This window comes from Otolemur garnettii, unplaced genomic scaffold, assembly GCF_000181295.1.
Source record: "Otolemur garnettii isolate 467f Iridium unplaced genomic scaffold, OtoGar3 scaffold00024, whole genome shotgun sequence".
Lineage (NCBI taxonomy): Eukaryota > Metazoa > Chordata > Mammalia > Primates > Galagidae > Otolemur > Otolemur garnettii.
Window position 1 is genome coordinate 13,614,479 of NW_003852419.1, and position 21,318 is coordinate 13,635,796.

The following is a 21,318-nucleotide window of genomic DNA, read 5'->3' on the forward strand; positions in this document are numbered from 1 at the left end:
ATGATGTCTCATGGAAAGAATTAATTCCTTTAATAATTTTACCTATAAATGACTCTAGGTATGTACCACTGAAATGATCTCCATGTAATTTTATAGCTGCCAAGGAGAAAGTCATGTGAAATGTTCGGTGTGACTGGCTCCCACAGCACCATCCTCACTGGGCAAGACTGCCCTGAAAACACCTGCCCACTATGACTTGATCTTTGTCTGTTATGTTGCATTTTAAACTCCTTGTTTTTGCATAAAACCCTAGAAAAATTCATGAAAAATGTATCTTCATTAAATTTTTAGAAGATGGATAGTTGACTAAAAGATATACAGGGTATCCCCAAACTCACCCCCTAAAGTTGCCATATACAGGAAAAATGGGAAATTGTAGCTTAAATGTGCCTTTATTTATAAAATATTTATAAAGTATTCTTTATGCATTAGCCACCTCTTTGTAAAATTTTGTAATGAATATTTTGTATGTAAAGGTTCATGTAGCTACAATTTCCCATTTTCTCTTAGTATGGTGTCTTTAGGGGTGACTTTTGGGACATCCTATATTTATAAAATAGTGTACATTAAAAAAATCCAGTGGTATTATTTGAATCATTAGGAACCATCTGTGATCTGTGTAATGCGCCCAAAGGCCCAACTGGTTTTAAGACTGAAACACAGTATAGATTTTAGCCCCTATGTAAAAAAATGCCCTCAGCTGTACCTGTTGAAAAATATACTGCATGGAAAAAAGAAATAATTGTTATACAAATATGACTCATCCATAGGCATTCATTTACTCTAATCCAGTAAATGTGTTTGGATTACTGGGCACGAGTACGTAACATTTAAAAGGGAGTGGAGATCTTTATTAAAACAGAAGGCTCCTCAACCTTCACGATGATGTCAATAATATAGGTCCTTGGAGCACATTATTGTTGTAAGCGGAGGTCCCCACACTTTCACATTGGTTATAAAACATTATTTTGTGCTGCTGGCCTGGAATGAGAATGTCAGACATCTGCAGGCAATTAGAAGAAGCTGGACCACATGTTTGATTAGCTCAATAATAAATGGGCACAAGTGTGACTCGACTTATGTTAGTCAGATTCCCTAGACAGATTATCCTGTTGTTATCGTATGAAATAACCCCCTTTTATCAACAATTAAGTAAATCCACATTTATGGGCACTTTGCAAAATTGTGAGGTGGGAAGAAATCCAACTTAAGCCTTAAGTCTTCCAAAACTTTTAACCCTTCTTTCAATGGTACAGACCCCAATTTCAAATTTTAGAAACTGGCTACATTATACAGAAGAGTTTGAGCTGAAAATATCCTGTGTGCACACAATCAACAAGTATGTATTATAGCATCTTCCTTAAGCAAAGAATTTAATAGTCTGTTCATAACTTAAATTCCCAAAGAAGTAAAAATTATGAATGTTTTAATATGCGAAAGTAACTCTGTAGTCTAAATATTTTCAAGAAAAAATAGAATTTCATTTTATACACCTTTTATATTCACAGAACAGTTTCTAATATAACCCATACATGTTGTAAGTCTATACACGTGTGTGTGTATATATGTACGTGTGTACGTATATATATATAACACATACATGTATGTGTATAAAGACTTTGCTTTTTTTTTTTTTTCTGAGAGTCTTGGTCTGTCACTGGAGCTGGAGTGCAGTGGTACCATCATAGTTCATACAGCCTCTAACTCCTTAGCTCAAGTAATCCTCCTGCCTCAGCCTCCTAAGTTGCTAGAACCACAGGTGTACACCACCATGCCTGGCTAATTATTATTATTTTATTTCCTTCCTTATTTTTTATTTTTGTTTCTTTGCTGCTTTCTTTTTTTTTTCTGTTGAGACAGAGTCCCACCCTATGCCTCTGAGCAGGGTGCAATGGTGTTATAGCTCACTGTAACCTCAGACTTGGGCTGTGGGTATCCCACTGCCTCAGCCTCCAGAAGCTGCTGGGATTATTGGCACTCACTACAATGCTCAGCTGGGTTTTTCAAATTATTATTATTTTTAGTAGAGCAAGGGTCTTGCTGTCCTACCCAGGCTGATCTTGAACTTCTGGCCTCCCAAAGTGCTGGGATTATAGGCATGAGTCACCTGTCCAGTCCTTAAATGTATTTTGTTTTGGAACTTCATTCAGTTCTAGGCCTTGTTCTTGAATTCAACCATAAGTGTCAATGATGGCTATAAACTACTTTAGGAAATGACCCATTCATTTTCCTGTCTTTTTTTTCCTTCCAAGTACTATTAAAATATATACCATCCGAACAGCTAAAAATAATTCAGTATATAAAAGTCAATTCTTTAAAAAATTTTAGCCCAACTTTTGATTTTAGGAAAAATATCACCAAACCTTTTAATCCTATTATATATTAAAATATCACAATTAAAAGTTGATGTAACTTAAGGTATTCTTTTAGTCAATATTCACCTAAATACATGTAAATAAGAAAACATCGGTTTATCGTGACATAATTCTTAAATTAAATATCAGAAAATCAAGCAGATGCTGAATCATTCATCATCAAAATTGGAATTCTGACTCATGATAGTAACACGAAACAGATGCTAATCTGATGCACCCTTGGTAACCATCACAGCATGGGGTAGCTCTCGATGTGGGGTACTTAAAATTTGCACATAAAATATAAAGTAACAAAAGTCAAAGCATGATAGATTTCCTTATAAGCCATTTAAAATCTAGTGAAGGGGCAGCCACCCCAGAACAACAAGGATTTATGTCTTTCACTTAGTTCGGTAGTTTAGTGATCTTCTCTGAATCCATCACTGTTGAGGGAGAAAGGTGAACTCTTTCTATCACTCACAGGCCTAAGAACTCTCAGGCCCTTTCCACTGGCTAATGGGTCCCATGCACTTATGTGGTGATAACATGGAGTTCTGCACTATGGGGTCTACCTAGCAAGCCCCTGGCAGAGAAAAGGGAGTCTGGGGGCTCCTATGGCCCCATCTCAGTAACACAATTTCCATACCAGGTAGCTTTGAAAGGGTTTGCTAAGATGGAAAGGGAAAGAAAATCTCTCAGTACAGGCCTGTTAGTTAACATCCCACATGTCTTCAAAGCCCAAGATTCTTATCACTTTGCTAGCATGAGTCTACAGCTGTTTCTAGAATACACAGTGATGTGTACTCTCTGTGAAAATAAACAGAAAAGCCCAGGCAGACGATGCCACGGTGCAAGTGATATAAGCAAAATGTGCTCAAATGAGGGCTTTAAAAGAGATATAAATGTGAGGGGGGAGGGTCCATTTAAGGTAATGAGAAGCAGAAGCCCCATTTATTTATTGCTGATTGAGAAAAATAAGTCAGTGGCAAGTTCAGTGAAAAGAAACTTGAGAAACCAAAGGGGGACATCTATGGAGTAGCCTGATGGCACCATTTCCAATTCCCAATGAATAACCTGACCACTACTTCTGACAGCTGTGACTCTGGCGCCTGCCTGCCTGGGTTTGAAGGCCAGCTCTGCACTTAGCATCTGCGTGACCTCTGGATCTTAAACTTGGACGTGTGCTGGAACCACGTGGGGAATTTTAAAAAATACTGATGCCTGTAACCCATCCCCAGAGACTGTGATTTAATTGGACTAGGGTGTGGCTTGGCCATCAACAAGTTTTAAAAGCTCTCCAGTGACTCTAAATATGAGCAGCTAAGGTTAGGAACCCCTGATGAACTTTCTCAGCCAGTTTCCTGTTTCCTCATTTGTAAGATGACGACACTGACACTGACAGCAACAAATGTTTTATGATTACTGTGATGATTAAGCATGATAATGCAGATAGAGCATTTAGCACAATGTCTGGCGCGTGGGAATCCCTTTGTAAATGCAAGCAATTATTATCATCATCCTTCCCAGGAGGTGCACCTGGGCAAGAACATTCTGGTTAGGGTGACAGGTCACACCTACCTTGGCAGACGTTGTGCTCACTCTGCTCATAGCCTGCTGCACACTGGATGCGGTGGGAAGGGTTGGAGGGAATGTGCTGAGGGTCAGCTGGGTTCCGCCGGATGACAAAGTTATTTCGGCCAGTCTGCACTTCAGGGCCTGCGACCGCAGCAGCACTGGCCACAAAACCACCCCCAGGCAGCACTCCAGTGGCCGCCATGCTACTGGCAGCGACACCCCCAGTGGTTGCCCCCGAGGCTGCTTCAGCGGCTGGTGTTTCTTGCTGAGGCTGTTCATTATTTACAATAATCTGGGCTGTTTTAGGAAGGCAGAGGTATCCTCCGTAGTGGTTGACACATTTCATCCCACCTTTGCAAGCATCTGGGACAATGTCACATTCATCAATATCTGTATCAGCAATAAAATAAGTCAGGAATCTTCTCAGAGGGAGGGTGGAACATGTAAATGTTACGTGCATGCCTTTTTTGGTATAATACACACAGGACAGGAAGAGACACATGAGCTGGAGACAGAGGGCAACGTTCAGATGGGGTCTGTGAAGCTAGCTCACCTTTGCACTGCTGTCTCACAGGGTCCCACTCATATCCGTCAGTGCATTGCTGTGGAGAAAACACCAAAGGTGGGGACAGGAGACCATTAATTGATGTGTCCATTCCCTAACAGGTTACTCTGAAAGCATCATTCTGAGGGCAACAATCCTTATGCTACAGACCTAGATATATGATGAGATGCATGGCTTAACAGTCCCTGGTTTTTCTTTCTTAAAGACAAGTCTGTGCAGTGGACAGCTTGGCAGCATCCTGCTCAGTCACCAGCTGCCTCTACTCTTCTGCTGGGCTTGGTACAGTTGACCATCACCATCTTCTTGGAATTCTTTCCTCTCTGTCTTGAGACTAATCTTCTCCACCCTCTCTGACTGCTTTTATTGTTTGTTTTAGTATGTTTTATTTGCTCCTTTTCCCACACTGTAAATTTTAGGAACAAACAAAAACATTCAACAAAGTTCTTTTTTTTCTTTTCTGCTGCCCTAAACTCTTCTCTCTCCCTCTCCATCCTCCAAGAGCATTCAAACACCGAGCCTTCCTTACCATTCTTTCTTTCATCTCACGTGCTGGGTGCCCGCCTCATGGTGTCATTTCCTAGGGGCCCTTCTAGTTCACTCACTGAACCCCCTTGAAGCACCTTCTCACACGAGGCCCTGGGGACACCAATGGGATGCAGACCTTGTCCCTGTCCTGAAGCTGCTCACGGGCCAGATAAGCAGATAGACAAGCAGAAAACTTGTAGCAAGATGTCAGGTGGAGGAAGGAATGAGGGACTCTGCCCAGCTGGGGTGGAAGTGAAGGCTTCACAGGGGAGGAGACAACTGAATTGGGCCTTATGGGATGAGTAGGATTTTTCCAGGGAAGTGCAGAAATTCTAGGAAGGGAAACCACTGGGAGCAAACACACAAAATTGTTAAAGAGGGAAGGAGCTGCAAGGAATTCTGGGAGGATGGGGGATGACAATCCAAGAAGCATTTGTTTGGGACAAGGAAGAACTGGATTGTACTCTGAAGGTCAATGAACTTCAAGGTTTATTACGTTTCAAGAGCACCCAGGTTAAAATGCATATTTCTAGGCCCACCCAAAGGACTGATTCTGTAGGTCTTGGGAGTAGGGGGCTGAAGTGCCTAACAAGCATCCCAGGTGATTCCCGTGCAGATTGTCTTGGGGCTACTTCTTAAGAAATGTTGCTATGGGTGATCAAAGCTCCTGAAGGATTTTTAAGCTTAGGAAACAATTTGATCAGAAGCTCATTTGAGAAAATCACTCAGATTAAGATGGTTCTGGGAAGATTGAGCAAAAGAGGAGCAAGCAACCAAATAAACTTAAATTCTTTTAGCAGAGCTGCTAGGTGCTTATACATGCAATAGACACTGGACAAGGAAATAACCCAATGGAGGCAGCGAGATCAATTTAGATATTTTACTGATACCTGAAACTTACCAAGGTGAGAACCAAACTGACTTTATCTCCCAGAGTACTTTTGTATAGTTTCCCTAACAATGTCCAAGATACCACCACCTCTCTGGAGACCCAGGATCTCAGCATGAATGCTCCAATTATTTTCTTTCAGCTCTGCTGACTCTGTCCATTTCTACATCAACACATTGGTGTCAGCCTTTTTCTAGCCTCCTCAGCAGGCAAGGCTCCCTATCTCCTCATTCTGCAACACAGGCTCCACGGCAATCTCTATTGCCTCTGTTATGTTGCTCTTCCATCCAAGAGCTCACAGTGGCCTGGAGACTTCTCATTTCTTATCATCTCCAGGTCCTCTCCAATGCCCAGCTCTAGCTGATCTGACCTTATCACTACCTGGACTTGTCTTTGTTGTTTATACCACCAGCCTTTGATTATGCCCCTCTCTCTAACTCAGGCATCTCTTCAGCCTTTCTAGATCCATCTACTTCCTTTGAGAACAGCACAGAGTTGTAGCTCCTGGAATATCCCAGCACCAACATTAATCACCTCCTTGCCTTTCGTATAATCTATATAATAATACTACATGTGCTTGCTTAGGAACTTCATAGTTTTCAATAGTATCTTCCCAGAGCAAATTCCCTAAGGCAAAGGGTTGAATTTTCTTAGTAAGCTAATGAATTCTTTCAATGGGGTGAGAGTTGTTTATGCATATATTTGTCAGTAAATAGCTGGATGGAGCCTATCTTTAACATGGAAGGGGAATATGAGACTGCCTTGTGGATACAAACCCATTCTTCTGAAAAGTATCTTTCAAACCAGGCAAAAATGGCAGTTTCTTTAAATAATTCGTATAGTAAATAGAGAAGACTTACAGTTTTAATTATTTAGTTCCAGTACATTTAATGTGGGTCTACTATTAAACAAGCCTAGACTGAATTTAGCTTTGCCACTTGTGGCTGTGTATCCTTAGAAAAGTTAGCCTTTCTGATCATCAGTTCTACCATCAGTAGAAAGAAGAGGATTCCACTTTACGTTGCTTTGAGGATGAAAGTACTAAAAAGTCTTTAACGATCTTGTCCTTTACGCATGCATTATGAGGCATACATAATTTAAAAGAGAATAAACCTAATCTTAGTACAAAAAGAGTATCTCATCTGGGACAGCTAATGGACCCTAGTTAGGAGACTTGAAATAATAGTTTAATTCACAGGAAACTTTCTCTGCCCCAAATGAATAAGATTAGCAAAGGGTAGGGTATAGAAGATAAGTAGTTGTAAAAGCAGTAAAATATTTTATTAGATGATTGTAAAAGTGGGTAACAAATTTCACTGTACCTCCCTAGGAAGGTAATAAATTTAGCCTGATTCACAAAATAGTTTCATTCGAGGATAAACAGCTCATGCCTTCATTTTTCTTGCACTATTTATCTTCTGCAGAGGAAGCAACTACATGTAACATGAAGTTAACAAAATATTTATGTTCAACTATTTTATTTATAGTCGATGTGAACAACAGAAAGGGACACTTGCCAAATGAATACTAACATTCTAGGGATAACGTGGTAACAAAAACTGAGATAATGTTTACTATCAGCTAAATTTGACATTAGCTCACTTTTAAGAGTTTTATTTTCAAAAATTGTTCACATTCTTTTGAGTAGGATTACTTAATTTTAAATTGGGAGCAAGTAGAAAAATGTGTTTTTCATAGCCTCATCCAGGACAAATGTCACTCACCCCCTAACACTTATTAAAGACTAGAAAATACAAAACAGAGGTGCAAACAAAGTCGCCAGAAGTGCAGTAAGTACTGCCCTCCTCTGCCATCACCTCATCCATTCCTAGCAATGGGAGGGGTCAGATATTTTGAATATTTCACTAAACATTGATTATGCTCATTCAATTAACTAGTTACATATTACTTGGAAATATCAGAGGTGCTAATTAGAAAATGCAAAACTGAGTTGTACACAATGAAGTTTAAAACCACTTATAGCAAAGTCTATCTGAAGGGCATTTATGAATTATGAGTTACACTATAAACAGATGAATATCTAGCCTTTGAAAATTCAATGAAGACCACTTGCATGAGAATGTTAATGTCATGTGCACCAATAAGGCCATGTGCTTTTATAATTTTTGACATTCTCATTTGAATTGAGTCTTACTCTGCAGTTACTAGCTTTGTTTGCATGCATATAGGAATCCGGATTTTCCAAATCTTTATGCCCATTGATTCACTGACTGTATTAGAAATATGGAGCTTACTCTGCTGTTAATTTCAAAAGGATTCCTATTGTTGGCCTCGCACAAATCATTCCTGTTGGTCCCCACTTCAGTTGGGGATCTCAATGAACTTTTGAAAGGATCAAAATGGGCAATGTGCAAGGAATCTTAAATGCGAACCGTTACTATGGTTCGCACAGTAATGGTTCGCGCTGTTTAATCTATTATCCTCCACAGAGTATAGCCCACTTACACTGGCAGGGGTGGGTAAAATCTTGCCGTGTCACAGAATCCCGCTGAACTGCACTTATCTCAAATTCCATCACTTACCGTGTACGTGATGGTTTCTTCGGTATCCTGTGACTTGACCAGCGCCAGAGTCAGCATGCTTAGGAGAAGGGCTTTCAACATTGTGATTCTCAAAGAAAACAAACTGAGGTTTAGTATCTGTTGCGGAGAAAATAAAACTTTAGCAGTGAAGTACGAAAGCCCGGTGGGCGGGAAGGCTGAGGCTCCACCACACTCAACTTCCAATCTGCTTTCTCATCTCCCCTCCCCCACTCCTGAACCTTCCCACAGACATAAAAAGTGCATTTCATTTTACTCCATCCAGCTTACACTGTCTACACACAAAGGACATTCAGTGTGCATTTTCCACAGCAGGCTTCAGAAAGAAAAAAATTAAAGGACAAAAAGAGAGTAGTTTCCAAGGGGAGGGTGCATTTTCTTTTCTTCTTTTTTTCCCCAGGGAATGGAGGTGGGGCAGCAAATCTCTGTCTGCTTGAGCGTTAAGGCTTTCCCTGGGTCCTCACCTTTTATAACTCGGACTTTGCCTGACAAACGCAAGCAATGTAACCTAATCCTTTGCACCCTCATATTAATCTGAAAAAAAAAAAAAAAAAAAGAAGAAAGAGAGAAAGAGAAGTTCCTTGCAAAGGTCAGCAAAAATACCTGCGAATCAACATGAACTACCTTGGCCTTGAACTCTTGTGTTTTTAAAAACACAACAAAACTCTCAGTTGTAGTAGAATATTGGAGCGCCTCAGCACAAACTCTTGAAGTAGCATTTTCACCGCGTTCTTTGCACGCAGCTTTGTTTAAAAGCCTCAGGTTGTGTGGAGCGCAGCCCAAAGCGACTGATTCTCAGGGCTCTGGTCCCCGACGTGCTACCTGTAGGACTGGGCTGCCTAGGACCGGCACTGCACTGCAGCCCAAGGTACCAGTCTCTGGGCGCCCGGCCTTGCGCCCACAGGGAGGTGAGGTCCCTTTCTTAGCAGTTCCCCGGAGCTGCTCAGCTTTCCGGCTTCTAACGAGCTCCTGTGGAACCCAGGTGCAGCTCAAATCTCGCACACTGGTCTCCTGAAACTTTCAAAAACTACGATTACCGGCAAAGCCCGGCCAGCTGCTGGTCTGCGCGCACACACATGCCCATCCCAACAGATGTCACCGAGTGCTCGCACTTGCCGACAGATCGCATTCCGAGGCTGCACACCTCCACCTCCCTCTCCACTGGAGAGACCCTGCACGGTCCGGGTCTGTTCTCGGGTAGTCTGCGCCCCTCAGAGCACCCCACCTCCTCCCTCGCACGCAGTCCGGGGGCTCCGGGCGCGCTCGGCGCCACCCCAGGGCCGGGGCTCCTTCCTACCTGCGCGGCCGCGCTGCGCCCCGGGCCCGGGCAGGAGCGGAGTGCGCAGGGGAGGGCAACCCCGTGGGTCTGAACTGGCGAGGTCTGGCAGCCGCCGCAGCTGCAGGAGGAGGAGGAGAAAGGGAGGGGAAGAGGGAGGGCGAAGGAAGGCGAAGGGGGGCGGAGGAGCGAGCTGAGGGAGGCGCAAGCGCTGAGCCGAGCGCTGCGAGCCGGGCGGGAGAGCTCGCAGCTCTGCTGGGTCCGCGCCCCCCGCTCCACCTGCCCTCTCTTGCCTGTACCTCAGTTTCCAGGCTCGAGGGGACCCCAGACCCAAGAGGACGCGTTTGATATGCAGTATCCTGGGTTTGCATCGGCTTGGTGATACATCCAGCCTCCAGGACGATTTCTCGTGCTCCAAGGAGGGGAACAGATTTCTGCCAGTGAGCTTCCAAGTTCTAGAAATTGCCTAATCCACCCGCACCCCCATAAATTAGTGCTGGGAGAGCAGATTAATCCCATTCACACTCCTGGTCGTTTTGCCTTTGCTTTCAGAGGTTTGTTTGTTTCTTTGTTTTGAGGGAGGGCTGCTTTCTCAGATGGAGAAAAAGGAGCATTCATTCATTCATTCATTCAACACATTTGTGACGTATTATGTGCTAGATGTTGAAACAGGCCACGTAGAACTCTCACTAACAAAATTGTGAGGTGGGGTTTGTTTTATGGTCTCTCAACCTCCCTTTCTGATTAAAAAAAAAGTGTTGGTGAAGATGTGGAGAAAAGGGGACCCTTGTTAGATGTTGGTGGGAATGTATATTAGTACAACCATTATAGAAAACTATATGAAGATTTCTTAGAAAGCTAAAAGTAGAATTATCCTATGCCCCAGCAATCCCGCTTCTGGGTATTTACTGAAAGGATTTGAAATCAGTGTGTCGAAGAGATGTCCACCCTCATGTTGGTTGCAGCCCTACTCACAATAGGCAGGATATGGAATCAATCTAGGTGTTCATCAAGGAAGGAATGGATGAAAAAGGTGGTATATATACACACGGAACACTATTCAGCCTTAAAAAAGAAATGCTATATTATGACAAGCTGGGTGGAATCGGAGAACTTTATACTACGGGAAATAAGTCACAGTAAGACACATACCACATACTTTCACTTACCTTGGTAATGTAAAACAATTAAACTTGTAGAAGAGGGGGGAATGATTTGTTACCAGAGGCTGGAGTTGGGGGTGGGGGCAATGAGGAGATGACAAAGGAGGAATAAGTTTGATTTTTTACAGTTCAGTTGTGTAGTCAGGTGAATACAGCTAATAATTGAGTACTGTGCATTTCAATATAGCTATGAGAGTAAATTCCAAACATTCTTATCACGAAAAATTTTAAATATTTGAGGTAATGGATATGTTAATTAGCTTGAATTAATTATTCCACATGGTATTCAAAAATCACTTTGTACTCCATAAACACATACTACTATACTTTGTCAATGTGTAATACAAAAAAGGGGAAAAAGGAAAAAATCTCCCCTTTTTCAATGGATCCCCTTGTTCATCTATAATTTCTGTTTTCTCCTTGGTGAAGTCCCTAATCCTATTCATTTAAAGTTGGGCATTTCACTTTCACCTTTCATGAAATGGTGGAATTTCAGGAACCTGGAGAGGAAAAAAATAATTTTTCTGGCTTCATCAAAATCGTACCATGCAGGTTGCCATTATCTTAGAAGGTTCCAACTCTAAAATTAGAGTAATGGCTTATTTCCAAGGCAGCTATGTCTTCTAAGAAGCAAACAGCTAAATACAATTTCATGAATGTGACACTTGCAAACTGAAAGAATTAAAGACTTTGTCCAATACTCACTGGCCAAAGGTGGGAGGATGGTAGAGACTGCAGGAGGTGAAGTTATCCGGTTATTAGGAAGCTGCTTTCTTAAACTCTGGGGTATCTAACAGGTACCTGGACCTGGCCAGTTTGATAGCAAGTCTCACAGTATTGGAAAAGATCAGGGAAGTTCTACAACCCTTCCTGAACCTTCATTGAATATATAGGACTATGCTAATTTTATGACCAAAATTCTAGTGACTTTTTTTTCATCTAGTCCATGGTTCGCAACCTTCCTAAGGCCACGACCCTTTAATACAGTTCCTCATGTTGTGGTGACTCCTAACCACAAAATTATTTTCATTGCTACTTCATAACTGTAACTTTGCTACTGTTATGAATCATAATGTAAATATCTGATATGCAGGATGTATTTTCATCATTACAAAGGGGTTGTGACCCACAGTTGAGAACTGCTGATCTTGTCATTAATAACCCCAAACTTAAAAGCAATGGATCTCTACTTTCTGTAAAGTGAAATAATCTGTCCAGATGTTTTCTTATGTTTCTTTTAAACTCTTTCTACCTGTCCTCACCCCTTTCTCCCAAAAAGTGGGGTGAAAATTCCAAATTTCTATCTCCAGCCTAGAACTCTTCCCATATATCCCACTGCTGACCTGTTAGCTCCATTTGGACGTCTGATGGACATTTCAAACGCCACTGCTGGCCTCATTCCCCAACCTACTCCACCCATCTGCTTCACCATCTCAATTGATAGCAATTTCATCTTTCCATTTGCTCAGCTCCAGGATCATATAGTCATCCTTGATTTCTCTTTTTCTCACACATCCTGTATTCAATCTGTCAGAAAATTCTGTTGGCTTCACCTTCAAAATATATTCAGAATCAAAACACTTTTCATCACCCTGGTTTAAGCCACTACCATTTTCTACCTGGTCTATTGCAATGGGTCTCCCTTGTTCCCCTGCAGCCTTTCTCAGCAGAAGTTCATGTGAATGGAGTCCTGGAGTGTGTGTCTGGCTTCCTTCACTCAGCATGTTGTGAGATGCATCTTTCTTCGGTGTATCAGAAGTTCATTCATTTTTATTGCTGAGTAATATTCCATTGTGCGTATATACCCGGATTTGTTTCTCTGCTCATTTGTTGGTAGATATTTGGCAGCTTTGTGAATAAAGGTGTTAAGGATATTGATATAGAAATCTTTGCGTGGCATATGTTTTTCTCTTAAGTAACCACTTAAGAGGGGAATTGCTAGGTCATATGGTAGGGGTATGTTTGATTTTATGAGAAAGTGGCAAACTGTTTTCCAAAATAAGTGCACTATTTTACATTCCCATCAGCAATCTGTGAGATTCCATTTGCCTGAAATTCTTACCAACTCTAGGTATTGTCATTTATAATGTTAGCCATTCTGGTGGGTGTGTAAGTGGTATCTAATCCTGGTTTTATTTTACATTTCTCTGATAATGTAGAGATGTTGAACATAATGGTGGATATCTTATTGTCCATCAATATATTTTATTTTTTGAAGAGCATATTCAAATCTTTTATTCATTTATTGTTTTTCTCTTATTAGTTGTGTATTTTAAATATAGTCTTCCTGCAAGTCCTTTTCATATATATGTCTATGTGTATATATATACTTAGACTATTGCCTCTCAGTCTTTGTCTTGCCTTTTCAATTTGTTAATGCTGTCTTTTGACATTTTTAATTTTGATGAAGTCCAGTTTATTACTTTTCTTAAAAACTGTTTTGGCCTTTTTCTGACCTATTTTAGAAATCTACCATAGGCACATCTTTTAAGCTCTGTAAACCTTAGTTCCAGCTTCTACTTCTTAGGATTGTTGTGGCAATAGAGTGAGAAACTTGTGGCAGTAATCAGTGCATGTGAATGATTGTTCTTACGACACTCCACGTTCCCAACATAACCTGACAGTACTTTGGTATCATTCTCACTTCTCACACTGGGGCTGTCTCCTAACTAGTCCAAACATAAAAACAAGGGCCAATGGCTTTCTCTGGCTATTATTTCAGGGGTAGTCCATTGACCTGCTTGGGACCAATTAGAACTGAAAAGAAGGGTTTTCTTTCTATAGTGATGGGAAAGGCTATCCAGGCTTACAGTGGAGGGGAACAATGGTGCTCATCACTCCAGATGCCACTAGCAGCTTGTTATAACCCAGGGACGAGCCAGCTAAGCCCATAGCTGATATATACTGATCATGGCCAACAGATGGAAAGAACTGGATTATTACTCATTCTAGGACCCATGATACTTTTTTTTCTTTTTTTTTTTTTTTTGAGACAGAGTCTTGCTCTGTTGCCCCAGCTAGAGTGCAGTGGTGTCATTATAGCTCACTACAACCTCAAACTTTCAGCTCTAGTGATCCTCCTGCTTCAGCCTCCCAAGTACTGTGACTACAAGTGGGTACCACCATTCTGGCTAATTTTTTTGTTTTTGGTAGAGATAGGGTCTTGCTCTTGCTCAAGCTGGTCTAGAACTCTGGCCCTCAAGCAATCCTTCCGCCTTGGCCACCATGCCTGGCCCGTGCTTTAAGAGTCCTCCATGATGTTTTAATTTCTTTTAAGATTAGGAAAAAAATATCAACTCAACTGTGTTATATTTGTCTTTATACCATTATAGTCATAAAACATAATTTTTTTATGGGAGAAGGGGCCCATGAAGACAAAAGTATCTGGAGATCAGGGAAGTCATAATGAGTCCTTAATTATTGAGCTTCTGAATCAGCCAAACATGGACCCTGCCCTACTTTTGCACTCCAGTTTTGTGAGATAATACATTTCCTTATGGATCAAGCCAGTTTGAATCAAGTATTCAGTTCCTTGCAGCAGAAAATGAACTCATTGCTAGCACAAAGGAGACTCCTGCCCCAGAACTGCTGGCCCTTGTGATGTGTTGTGTCTGAGCCCCACACTCCAAAGTGTCAAGCCTTGAGTGTTTCTTGGGATAGATTCCCAGCTTTTCTGTCCTTGGGAGAGCTGAGCATTCCAGCCACTTTTGCTTAGGTTAGCTCTGAGCTATTATGTGTGTGTGTGTGCGTGCGTGCTCGCGTGTGTAAAAGAGAGCAAGAGAACAAGAGAGAGCGAGAGAGATTGATTTTTAAAGACTTAAGATGTGAATTCTCCCTTTAATAGTCACTGCCTCTGGAAGGCAACTCTGGCTTCTCTTCATGTGATTTGAAAAGTAACCAGTGAACAGCTTTTACAAGGGAGCCCAGTTTTCCAGATATTATATGTATCACAAAGAAAAATTTATATTATATTTTTAATGATTATCTTTTTAAAAATTCTCCAAATATAATTCAAAGTCTCAAGACCTCACATGATTTTTAACAAATTGAGTCATGGAGCCAACAAGTCCAGTGGTTAAAACCTGATTAAGAATATTCACTGGTGTGTGGGCAACTGGAACGTGAAATCTTGAAAAAAATGAATTTAGTAAGAAGTGAGTCAGGATAGAATAGTTACATGGCAATCAGCAGGATGATCAACTTATTTTGGTTTGTCCAAAACTTTCCTGATTTTTGCATTGAAACTTCTACATCCCGGGTAGCCCTCAGTTCCAGACAACTTTGAAGGTCTATGTAGTGGAAAGAAAATAGGACAGATAGCCAGGTGTTCTTGCCTAGACTTTGCCAGGCTCTAGCTGGGTAACCATGGCAGCCACCCAGCTACTCTGAGTCAGTTCGCACATGTGTTGATCAGGAAAGCAGCGTTTGTCTGTAGTTACTCTATGGTGCTTACCTGTTGTCATTACATGATACTTAGCTGTAGCTATCACATTGTACCTCTTCCTCATCTATTCCTTCTGCTAGTAATAGTACCTCAGTTTTCCTTTGGAAACCAACCCTCATAGTGGTAGGCCAGGACCAGGACTCCCACTGAATGTCTCTGAGTGCACACAAACGGAAAACTCCTAGGCCCTAAATCATAGATAAGAGGAAATGGTCCAGCCTCAGCACAACTAGAATGTCAAGGCCCGGAACCTGGACATCAGGTCTGGTGATATGGTGGAATTATTGCCTGCTGTAGTGGTTTAAGTTGTTTCTGGGTGCTGATGAGTCTGGGGAATGTAAAGAACCTGTTATGCTACTGTAAGGGAAAGACAGCCCGTTTCACCTGGGTTGTCAAGACTTCTAGGCTACAGGCCTGTCTCTGTGAGCTGCAAGGCATGCTGGAGCACCCCCTACCCACAATGTCCTTATTTCTTTTATATCCTTTCCCTGGCTGATACTTATCTATCTTAACTCAGTGGTACTATTTTTATTCCTATTTTAATAAAAAGGAGATCAAGGCATATAGCAGTTAAGTAACTTGCCCCAGATTACATAGCTAGTGTATAGCAGAGTTGAGGTTCAAGAGCAGGCAGTTTGGTGCTAGAACCTCTGTTGTTAATGCTCCTCTGTGTTATTCCTTCCCACCACCAACTGAATTAGGATTGTAGGGAAAGAACAGAGGCATGGATGATTTCTTTAATGGAGCACAACTACGTCGATACAAATTGGATATATAGAATAAGCAGAATGCAAGTGGAGGCTGCAATAAATTCACCTTGCTAAGTGGGTCTGGCTTTGGGGGAGTCTGAGATTTTATTCCATTTTTTATTTATTTCAGATTGATATGAGGGTACAGATGTTTAGGTTACATTGTTTTCATTTCTAAGGTAAAGTTTAGTTGTAGTTGAGCTCTTCACTAGGGGAGATACTGAGCACCCTCACACGTGCACATTAGGTGAGAACCTTCCAATCACCCTCCCTCCTAAAGATCTGGAAATCTGTTTGGTGGAAAAAATTTAAATTTTGGAAGAGATCTATAGATGTTGATGACTGGCACTATGCATTATGCTTTTAAATCTCTGGATCTTTTGGAGTGTGTGTATGAATCCAATGTGTCCTGTCAGTGTGGCTGTGTCCTAAGAGTGGCTAATCAAGGAGTAGTTTAACTGTGTCCAACAAGGACCCACTCTAGGTATCTCTGGCATGCTAGAGGCCAAGACGTGAATCACAGAATTAGTCTACAATTTCTGCCCAAACCAGGCAACATTTGGGCCCATTTGGTTTGTAAAAGTAAAATCTGTTATGAAGCTAAGGCTGGAGCCAGGACTGATAGGAAAAAAACCTCTGCCTTTTCTTTTTTTAAAAGTTCATTTTTAAATACTAATATTCTTAGTGAATTGATAAAAATGTATCATGGCTGATAGCCTGTAATGTACTCTTGCAAGAATAATGTTGATTGAAGTATTTATTTTGGGGGTGGGGCTGCTTTCATATTGATGCTTAAAAGTTCAACATTTTTGAGAAGTGAAATTTATCATTATTATTGATGAACATATTCTCATAGTGAGCATATATATGAATTTCTGATATACTTGCTATGATTGAAACAAGTCCTTAGAAGAGATTCTTTGAAGTGCTAAAATTCTTTGATTCTGTCTTGTCTTTTCTCAGTGACTTGGAGTTTGCATCAGGCCAAGAGAAAAGATGAATTTATTAAGAAAGTGTTCGGCAGATACTAAATCTTTTCATAAAGGATATACATAATGTATAAACAATGATAAACTTGTATAAGAAGAGAATGTGTATTTATTAAATTGATTGCTAAAATATCCCCCAAACATTCACCCATGGCACTGGTGGCCTGTGCTTTAAGAAGAGGACTTAATATATAGAGGCTGGATCTTAGCTTTGGCCTCAAATAATGTTGGCCAATTTGCATTTATGCAAAGTTAATTTGCCTCAAGTATGTCATTGGTGGTTTTTTTGTTTTAGTGAGTCCCAGATGTATTCTTCTTGAGAATATATTTGGTGGAACGCTCTTCCTGAATGCCAAATGGACATGAGAAAACTTTTAGTCATCTGGAGCTTGTAAATTGTTCTGAAATTTTTGGAATTTTATTGAAGGCTTGATTTCATCATAGAGCAGAGAATACCTTGGAAGAATAAAAAGCAAATCAATCAGAAATGATTGGAACCAGTAATTAGAATTTCCTTGGAGAGAGAAAAATGTATGATGTAAATGCCCTGCTTTGCAACCAAGATTGCTTTCTAATAAGTTATCAGATCTTACAGAGCAACTTCAGATGCGGACACAGATGTGAAACTTTATTTTGTTTTTGGCTACATGTTCCTTCCTTTCTCCTTTCAAACTTAGCTTTTCCGGAACCTTCATTTGGCGAATCAAGGCTAATGGGGTTTCAAGATGATGGTATTATGGAGCATGAAATTAGAACTAATACCATCATGAAAATTAGTAATTTTATTTTAGTATATAATTTAAGAACTGGATCATCACTCTTCCACTTTTGCCATTTTGGAAGCTTTCCATAATATTTTGTTAATTTTTAGAATTTTCTTTGTTCTGCTTTCCAACTTCATTGTACCTTACTGGAATTATTTTTTTCCTTCTCTTTGTGAATAATCTTACATCTTGATACTGATTACAGACAACAAAACAGGTTTTGAATGAATTTTTTAGGGAAGCGTGGTTCAAAGCAAATCATTTCTTTATGTTGTATGTTGACGTTTAGAATTTTAAAACTGGATCATAGCATTATGTAAGACTGATTTATGAATTTTTTTCTCTTAGAATGTCATATCCTATATTGATAGAACTGTTGAGACCAAAGACTAAACATGAAACGTATGTTATTATTTTCTCTCTGCTCTTAGAGGAATTCCAAAGCATAAATTATTTTGATGAACTAACATGAACTTATTTCTGACTGTAGAATGTGAAAAGGTTGAAAAAAAAGTCCTTTCTACTTGGGATTTATAGTATGCTGTTAACAGATAATATAAAAGGAATGACATATCTGACTTTCATTGTTGATTGAATAGTGCAAGTGTGGAAACTCTATTCAAGGTAAGAGGTTAAAAGTTTATATAGCCACAGAAAGATGTTACAAGGATATTGCTTGGATTTAAGTATTGTTTTTTTTTTAAAGAACTCTATTCAAGCTGATGCTTTAATTGTAGTTAATTTTTTAAAAGGCCAAGAGTTATAAAACACTGTTGAATTTGTTCAATTTAATTAGAAGAATGGCAGGATCAGAAAGGACTTTCTAATCTGATTTAAGAATAGATTAATTCATTGTTATGGTAAAAAGACAAGAGAACGGAAAGGAGATCTAAATAATTATTTGCTCCAACTCCCTCTGAAATTTAAAGCTTAGATGACTTGTCCAAGTTAACACGAGTTAGTGGCAGAGCCGAGGCGTAGGACCACATGTCTTGACTCCCCGTCTTTGGCACATTCTGCTTCCCCACTTCCTTGCCCTGTCTCTCTACAGCCTCCTTTGTATAGTTGACATAATTAATCTTCATCATCATCATCCGTCCATACAGCACACAGTGAGCATTTGATTTTCAGGCATGCTTCTCGCCCTTAGGGAGCTTTGGGTGGAGCTGACATGTTCTCGTGCAGAATGATGGGTGTTAGCTCTGTCTTCTGCCAGGCTGGGCTCTTCTGAAGGCGGGGATTCTGTTTGTCTATCTCCCTAGCAGCCTACATCGCAGAATATACTCCCTGAAGCTTTATGCAGAATGTACTTTGCCTTGGAAAATTTCTCCACTGGTATCTGTCCTATGAAGCCTCTGTCTGTTTTGATTTCTGTCCCATTGCTTCCTATATGTACTAGGAGTCCTCATCTCAGCTTATACCCCCTGGGACAGGCAGTTCACTTGTCAGCCTGGTTTTGATTTTGGCATCTCTCCAAATGTGAGATTACCTTTCACATTATTTTTGCTCAATGCTGTGCTCTGCAGATGGAGGCAAGTGACTCTCCTATCTGCCCCGGCTGCAAGCTTCTAGGACACTGGCCCCAGCCCACACTTATGTCCAGGCCCCACTTGTCTGGGAGCTGATATTCATAGTCTTATCTAAGCATATGGCATTGCACTTGGTAGATACTTACCAGATGTTTGTGGAAATGAATTGTAGTGATACTTAATGATGTCACCTTTGTTTTCTTCCTTTTCATCTTTTGGAACATTTAGTTTGGAGAGACCATGTTAAGCACTCTGTGTGATATCAAAAGGCCATAGTTCAATTGTTCACACGAGATACATAAATACAACCTACTCTGAGCATTGAACTTCCAGATATCTGGGAGTTCAGTATGGTTTAAATATCTGGCAAATGGCATGTATAATTGTTTTTTTTCCTCCTCTGCATGTTGTGAAGCCCTGTTTTGGTTATAAGTTTATGCTATGTTAAGGGATTATTTTCTCTTTTCTCCAAGAAACTATTCAAGCAATTATATATACAAGCTGAGTTTCTATCACTTAGACTTCTTTTGAAAGCTTTCAGAATGGCTGGGCACCTGTAGCTCAGTGGTTAGGGCACTGGCCACATGTACCAGGGCTGGTGGGTTCGAACTGGACTGGGCCTGCTAAAGAACAACAACTACAACAACAAAAGATAGCCAGGCATTGTGGTGCCTATAGTCCTAGCTACTAGGGAGGCTGAGGCAAGAAAATTGCTTGAGCCTGAGAGTTTGAGGTTGCTGTGAGCTAAGAGGCCAGCACACTCTACAGAGGGCAACAAAGTGAGACTCTGTCTCCATAAAAAAACAAACAAAAAAAACTTTCAGAAAGCCGGAGCTGGAGCTAATTAATTACTAATAACTAGCATTTTAACATAATTGTGAATAAGCTATATTTTAGACAAAATAGTACAGTAGAACCTCTGTAAGTTGACCACCCAAGGGACTCTAACAAACTGGTTAACATAAGGAACTAGGCCAACTGTACTGATATGTACATGTGGTGCATGTCTGGGTAATGAAAATTAGTTCAACTTAAGGTGGTGGTCAATGTAGGGAGGTGATCAGCTATGGAGGTTCTACAGTATAATTTTTCTTCTGAAGAAGTATATTAAACGAGTATAACCAGTAGGCTTAAAAATGTGAATATAGTATGTTTCTAAACATAGTCCTGTAGCTCCTTTCTCCCTAATGATTCTTTTTTTTAAACAGTGTTTGATATTTTTTTCCTGATTGTAAAAGTGACACATGCCCAATATGGTCATCTTACAAAACACAGAAAAATCTAAAGATGGAAATGAAAATTATCCATAATAAAAATGAGTTAGTATTATTAACCTAATAAGCAACCACTGTTCTTTCCAGACCTGTCTATTTGCTCGCATTTGCTTCTTCTCTCTCTCTCTCTTCATATTTATTCCAAGTATATAGAAGGCCAGACAATTAAGTTTGTGAACTCATCCAAGAAAAAGTGCTAGATACCTCATTGTCGAATATCACCATGGTGACCTTTGAAGTATTTATTCCCTTGGCCATCTGGTAGCTATAGTGATATTCAGCAATGAGGTATGTAGCACTTTTTCTAAGAGGGTTTACAAACTTAATTGTCAGACCTTGTTTGCCGACAGCTCTGACACCCATTCCAGAAAGAGTTCCAAAATTGCCTTGAAGCGTGGACTAGACACAGGCATCAGTACATAGCTTCCCAAGGGAAGTACCTCAAAGGTGACCATAGTGGTATTCAGCAATGAGGCATGTCGCACTTTTTCTGGGATGAGTTCGTGAACTGAATTTGACCTCACATGCGACTTTGTCTCCTGGGCACCAAAGTGGCATTGCATTGGACATCACCATTTATATAATCAATAGGAGAAACAGTTTCATGAATCTATATACTCATAAGAATTCCCACAACACACCGTGAGCATTTGCCTGAAGG

General features: G+C 40.5%; 1 protein-coding gene across 1 annotated transcript in view; it reads right to left on the reverse strand.

Annotated features, from left to right (window-relative positions):
• Nucleotides 1-10,198, reverse strand: part of EFEMP1 (EGF containing fibulin extracellular matrix protein 1) — a 63,156-nt gene extending 52,958 nt beyond the window's left edge. Inside the window, exons 1-4 of the mRNA XM_003787933.3 lie at nucleotides 9,767-10,198; nucleotides 8,452-8,539; nucleotides 4,483-4,531; nucleotides 3,933-4,319 (exon numbers count right to left, since the gene is read on the reverse strand). Of these exons, the coding sequence (XP_003787981.1) occupies nucleotides 3,933-4,319; nucleotides 4,483-4,531; nucleotides 8,452-8,539; nucleotides 9,767-10,116 (874 nt within the window). The 5' untranslated portion in view covers nucleotides 10,117-10,198. The remainder of the gene's footprint in view (nucleotides 1-3,932; nucleotides 4,320-4,482; nucleotides 4,532-8,451; nucleotides 8,540-9,766) is intronic.
• Nucleotides 10,199-21,318: the final 11,120 nt, after the last annotated feature.